Below are 6,431 nucleotides of genomic sequence, written 5' to 3' on the forward strand. Positions count from 1 at the left end.
ACTATATTAATGTTACACCTTACAAGTTTGTTCGATTGGTTATGCAGCTAAAACGCGATTACGTGTTGAGTTAAAGGTAAATAGCGAGTGGCGGACATTACATTACTCCTCTGATATCTAAAATGACGAGAGTAATTCAATTTCACCGTCATTCTTCGTCTTTCGTTTAACTCGTAAAACTTTGTCGTGTGTGCGCGCAGTATTATTGACAATATTATTGCAAATCACGTTTGCATTTATATCTCCTCGCTTATGAATTACATTTCGAAGAATTCTGCACTGAGTCCAATTACTTCCAGACAGCCTAATCGTACAATACTTCACCGATGCGAAACCGTGATTACTTTTTGGCATTATTCTCCGCTGCAGGAATCTGCAACACCGGTAGTCGATAAGAACGCATTCTTCTCTCTATATATCGTATGCCAGTAAACGCGCGATTAATAGTAGACAATACGTATATTTCTACATCACCGATGGAAAATCTTGCACCACTGGTAGCACGGTGTAGATACGTTCGTATAAAGACGTTTCTTCGTTCGTACGGAAGATACGCTGTAGCGTCTCTCTCGTGAGAGAACACACATATTAAATAGATATATTTGATACAAGACGCTACCGCGTTTGTCGATAGAGCTCTGTTCGTCAGCTAGTAAAAAACTCTTTGTTTGCGTCCTCTGTAATATAAATCCTCCAACTCGCCTCGAAAGTTGTCACACTGAATTCTGGTTACAGTGAGGTCTCCTCTTCTTGAAGTTACCTTGGAGTCGGAGGTGGAGGTGGTGGTCATACAGCACTTCCCGTGTAAAAGCTTGCTTTGCCGGCTATCCCAGACGCACGCTTTCTCTTCTCGCACTCCATCGTGCTGAAGGTGTTTTGAGCGATCTGGGACTTGCGTTTCGGATTCTGCAGGGTCATGCTGCGCTGACTGGAGTTTGAGCTGGAGCTAGTGCCCGGCTCCGATACCCTGAGGATGCCGGAGTGTATCGTCCCAAAGTTCTGATATATATACTGGGACTGAATAGCCGACACTGACGTGTTCTGATTCTTCAACGTGATCGGAACGGTCTGGCCAGCCAAGCTGTTGAATCGGGTGTCGTAACCGAACGGAGTGTCCAGCAAGGATTCGTTCTTGTCGGAGTAGCCGCTCAATCTAGAATCAAGAAGACTTTCCTTGTCAGCGAAACCGCTCAGCCTAGAGTCGACAACATTCTGGTCGGTGTTTCTCGCAGGAAAGTCGGGATAACGTTGCTCTTGATTGAGTTCTTTGTTATCCGTGAAGGCAATCATATTTTGTCTAGAGTCGGACAGAATCCGGGAGTCGATGAAGCCTTCCTTATCCGTGAAACCACTAAGCCGAGAATCTATGACGCTACCCTCCGACTTATCGACGAAGCTGTACCGTGGATCGACGTTCTTGTTTTCCGGGTAGGCCGGCAAGACGTGAGATAGATCTGCCTTATCGACGTAACTGATGGCCTGCGGGTTTGAAGCGCAGATGTCGGGCGCCGACTTGCAGAGCAACGAAGTTCCTTCTTCGGCTACTTTCTGAGGCGCTAGGACACAGAAGTGCGGACTTACTCTTTCCTCCAGGCATGAGAAAGCGCGCTTATATTTGTACAGGGTGTCCCGCAGCACTTCGGAGTTTTTAGATCATTTTAGATCATTGGGATTCCGTTGGATCTCTCAGGATCTCGACATACTCGCACCCGTAGGATTTCTACGGCGACTGATTACGGATCCCTTGATCTGTACGATTACGCAAATGCTACGCGCGTGTGCCGCACCATCACACGCGGGACACCCTCTCTAGCGATAAGTTCACCCACTTTTGGCTGGCTGACCGAAGGGTCGAGTCTGCGGCGGTCCCGGCGATTTTTGATGCGCCCTCACGAGATATTCCGAGCTGAGCCCTCTCTGCTCCCTAAGCTTCCTCTCGGCACCCGGGACCATGACCCTCACCTAAAAAAACAACAAAAGACATAAATATCCTGGGGCTAAATGAAACAAGCATAGTATTCGACGATATAAAGCCAGGAGTCCACTTGCTCGACGTCGGACAACACGTGTTATTGTTTCACGTTTTAATGAAAGCTCTCGTCTCCAAGCGGACTCCCAGCTGAAATCGAACGGAACAATTCGCGGTGAGAGTTTTGATCGACAACTTCACCATCTCCTCAACCGTGGAGAACCGCGCCATGTAGCCGGACATCGTTAAAACGGCCGCCACTTCCGCAAGGATCAGCGCTAATCCCGAGAGCTGGAGGCACCAGCCGTAGTGATACTGAGGTAGACCGTTATCGTCCATTTGCATGCCAGTTGGCGACGGCAAACTATATTTCCCCGGTAGTTCCAGCGACGCGTCCGACAATGCCGACGCCAAGACTATCAAGCCACCGCCCAGGGAAAGACCTGAAACACGCAGCGTTTTATTTCTCACGGTTTTTCATCCGTTGAACAGAATTTACGGACAAAACTATCTGATCTGTCAAAATTTAGTCAGAAGAGATGAACATGAAACGATCGAAGACTTAGGAAAGATCAAGTCAAGTTATTCGTTAAAGAAAAAATTGAGTTTCACGTTACAGTATCTACGTGGTCGAAAAGTACCTAGCCGGCTAAAAGTTTAGCAACAACTTTCTAATTCTCGTCTTCACTTTTTGCTCGCCATATCGTTGAACGTGCAAAGTTCTCAGGTATTAATAATTTCTCTCTACGTGACAGCCGAGGGTTGAAGCGCAACTATTGGGAACGGGACAAAATTGCCAAACTAGTAAGTAAGACGTGACCGCGGGACATGTTCGAGAATTCGGAACATCGCCTGCACGCGCTTTATCACGACAATAGTCCTCCTTGCGGCGTGCGCATCCCGAATATCCGCAGTTAAGAACGCAATAACGGAGCAGCTTACCCCGTCATAACGGGCGTATCGTCGAGCTTGGGATTGAACCGGCCGCGTACCGGAGCGACTGTCGCCAGCCGGCTCCTCCGCTTTACGCGTATGCAAATTTTTACGTTCGCTGCTTTACGGCCGGCAAGAGTGCGGTTTGGCCGAAGCTAAGACGGGATTAGGAGCTGCTCGGAATCTAGATGGGCTTACCGTCGGGTTAGGTTGAACTTGGACGAGGTCGGGTTCAGAGCACATGTTATATCCGCAGAGTCGATTACACGCAGTGCTCGCAAACATTCGCGCTTCCGACGACGACGATTTTTCGATCATACCTGCTGTAACTTTTTTTAGCAATTCGCGTCTTAACGAGTCCCGCGACGCTTTATACACGTATCTCATAATAATTGGGTTTTACCCATTTTACTCGCATTGGGTTATCCCTTCCCTTGGATTCATACATGTATATGCGTGTGTTGTCGAAACCGAAGCGACAAAGAGATAAAAGGTGATGGGGAGCGACGTCGAAAACTCATTCCGGAAGTGTAAGTAATTTCTAGCATTGGATTGCACACACGGTACTTGAAAAAGCATCAGCCGATAATGCTCATGACCACTATGAGGATAATCTGACGGTTATCGGACGTGTTTGTGCGGTCACTGGCAACTGCTAGTGACGTATTAGATGATCAAGGGAACTGATGTTACAACGATCGACAATCACTAGGCGCTCTCTCAATGATTATAGGGGCCGCTGGTATATGTGATAATTGGCAGGTACATGCCTGCAATTAATGAGTGCGTGAGATTATGGCGGAGAGAATGAGATCGCATCGTTTATAACGACATTCTCCCGAATTCAATCGGGAAAGATCAGAGATTGGCCGGCGATTACAAATAACTTCTTTTTTATAAGACAGCAAAGGGGATATTATTCGAGTCGGCGAACCATAAAGATTTCATTCCGGTCGCCATCGTCATGGGAATCTCCTGTATTTGTGAAGGAACGACGCCGCTCATATCGCCATGGCTTACGGAGGATACGGACGATCGAATCATAATAAAAACGGGATTGACGGCCCACGGGAGACAGCTTACGAGGGGGAGGAAATTGTCCTTCTAGTCTTCGCTCGCCGTGCAATGTTGCCTTATGGGCGCTGAGTCCGCCTCGACAAAGCAATTACCGTGTCGATAACAAAGTAATAATCCCACTTAGGAGAGCGATTTATCAGAGTCGAGAAAATTAGCGGTCTCCGTTGCCTCCCTTCGGACCTGAAACGTTTCTATAGAATAATCCGCGTTTCAATCCCCGCCAACTTTTGCAATATGTCGAACGGGCTTCGATATAAACAAGAAGTTTGTGCACACATATACACGTTGGATTTCGCTCATTCGTCCAAGTATGAAGTGCTTCGGGTTCGCGTTGCATCAGTAAAAACTACATCCGATGACAGCACTTCATCGGGAGCGAACATGAAGAATAAAAGTATACGAATTTTCCGAAGTAAGTCGTGAAGTGTCTCGTGCGTCGCGTAATTGTAAATGCACCTCTGTGCACGAATTAATTTTATTATAGCTTCTCCGTAATTCTCAGCGTGCCTGTACACCCCCTCGTAGCCGAATACTATCTAACTGTGCGAGCGAATGCCACGTACACACTGATAGAAACTTCCGGTTCTGTCCTTGTTTCCACGTTCGTCGACTAAATTGCAATTACTGCTAATTAATTGAGCAAAGGTTTGAGTAGTTGTCGGCGAACAAAGCAAGGCGCGACTATGTCAACGAAGAAATTCTAGTCCGGGACGTCGATGGTGACTCCGTGGAACTGTATAAATAAGATATAAGAATAGAAGAATTCTGCAATTTTCGTTGGAAAGCAACTACAACCTGATTTAGTGGCAATTTGCAACATTCAGTGGATATTTATTCACTCACGAAATATAATACTCATCTTCTGCTTCATCCTTTTGAACATTCTTTTGAATATCTTATATTCGCTATACAGGGTGTAACATTAACATAAAGAGCAGCATACAGGTCAACATATAGGTCATGACGGGTCACCTGCCTCTATTCGGACAATAATGTAGAGGTTGCCGAAAAAGTCATTCGTTGACTTTGTTGACAATGATATTTGCAGTGCTTCCAGTTATGACGAGTCCAACTGATTTTGCACCGTGATTGTTATGACAGCTTATCGACCGTTCACGACAAAAGTCGAGCCTCATCACTAAATTAAAAAAGATGTTTAAAAAAGTGAAACTGACAAGGAACATCCGTGAAGTGTGTGTCGCCGATTTCGACGAGACACGATTCATATTTGTAGAGTAGTCAAAAATAAGACACCCATATTCTTTTTTATCAGCAATAGCTCAGGTTTAAGGGATGAAACTGTCCCTCAAAGTTTCATTCCTTTTATGCTATCTCGATAATTATTGCAGATAGGAAAAAACCTTTTGAACAAAAATTGTGCGGCATAAGAAACTGTATAATTTTTGTTTGAAACGTTTTTTCCTATCTGCAATAATTATCAAGATAGCATAAAAGGAATGGAACTTTAAGGGGCAGCTTCATCCCTTAAACCTGAGCTATTGCTGATAAAAAAAACATGGGTCTCTTATTTTTGGCTACTCTACAAATATGAATCGAGTCTCGAGTCGAAATCGGCGACACACACTTCACGGATGTTCCTCGTGTTGTGAGAAATAAATATTACGGATTTAAATAGAGTGAATAAGAGTAATAGTTAAGGAGATAAATAATACAACACATTTTCTTATTTCACATAATTTCTTAATTTCTTTCTTGTGTTGAAAAGTTTGATAGGAGTTAGAAATTAGAAAAAACGATATAGAAATATCTGGAAGTCTTATGTACTATATTCCATCCATGTTTCTACAAAAGATCGCTTCTGCAAAAGTATGAGTCGACTAGAAACGCAGTATAAATATTAATTGCAATTTAATCGACAACTATTAAGCGACACATTTTCGGTACGTCATAATATTGTACTTTGACGCCTCTTTTATTGAAAATATGGCATGATAATTGTCACATCGATCAGAAGCGATCTTTTGTAGAAATATCGGTGGAATATAATATATAAGACTTCTAAATATTTCTATACCGTTCTTTCTAATCTCCAATTCCTATCGAACTCTTCAACTGAAGAAAGAAATTAAGAAATTATATAAAACAAGAGGAAGCACTGCAAATATCATTGTCAACAGAGTCAACGAGAGACTTTTTCGGCAACTTCTGCATTATTGCCCGAATAAGGGTAGACAACCCGTCATACTGACTTGTATGTTGACGTTGATGATCTTGTACAGTTACTGCAATTATAACTTTCTGCACCGAGAAAGGAATGTCAAATGAATCTCTTGAGAAACAAGTAAGTACGCACTCCTAAATCATTAGATATTTGTTAACATATATTATTAAGATCAGCAATTGATTTATTGACAACGTTCATATTTTCGAATTTACATACGCTGCGCAAGATTCAAATTTCAAATTTCCGTATCTATCGAGATTATCGCGT

General features: G+C 43.7%; 1 protein-coding gene across 8 annotated transcripts in view; it reads right to left on the bottom strand.

Annotated features, from left to right (window-relative positions):
* Window positions 1-224: 224 nt before the first annotated feature.
* The window catches only part of LOC105182170 (uncharacterized), a 110,300-nt gene continuing 104,093 nt past the window's right edge, over window positions 225-6,431 (bottom strand). For 5 of the 8 annotated variants that reach the window (XM_025302753.1, XM_025302748.1, XM_019840927.2 and 2 more), the window contains exons 5-7: window positions 2,171-2,412; window positions 1,830-1,962; window positions 787-1,556 (exon numbers count right to left, since the gene is read on the bottom strand). In XM_025302753.1, coding sequence (XP_025158538.1) covers window positions 787-1,556; window positions 1,830-1,962; window positions 2,171-2,412 — 1,145 coding nt within the window. Of the gene's footprint in view, window positions 1,557-1,829; window positions 1,963-2,170; window positions 2,413-6,431 lie in introns of all 8 variants that reach the window. The other 3 variants (XM_025302751.1, XM_025302754.1, XM_019840932.2) reach the window with 1 other exon arrangement.

The sequence above is a fragment of the Harpegnathos saltator genome, unplaced genomic scaffold (assembly GCF_003227715.2).
Source record: "Harpegnathos saltator strain DR-91 unplaced genomic scaffold, Hsal_v8.6 scaffold51, whole genome shotgun sequence".
Taxonomy (NCBI): domain Eukaryota; kingdom Metazoa; phylum Arthropoda; class Insecta; order Hymenoptera; family Formicidae; genus Harpegnathos; species Harpegnathos saltator.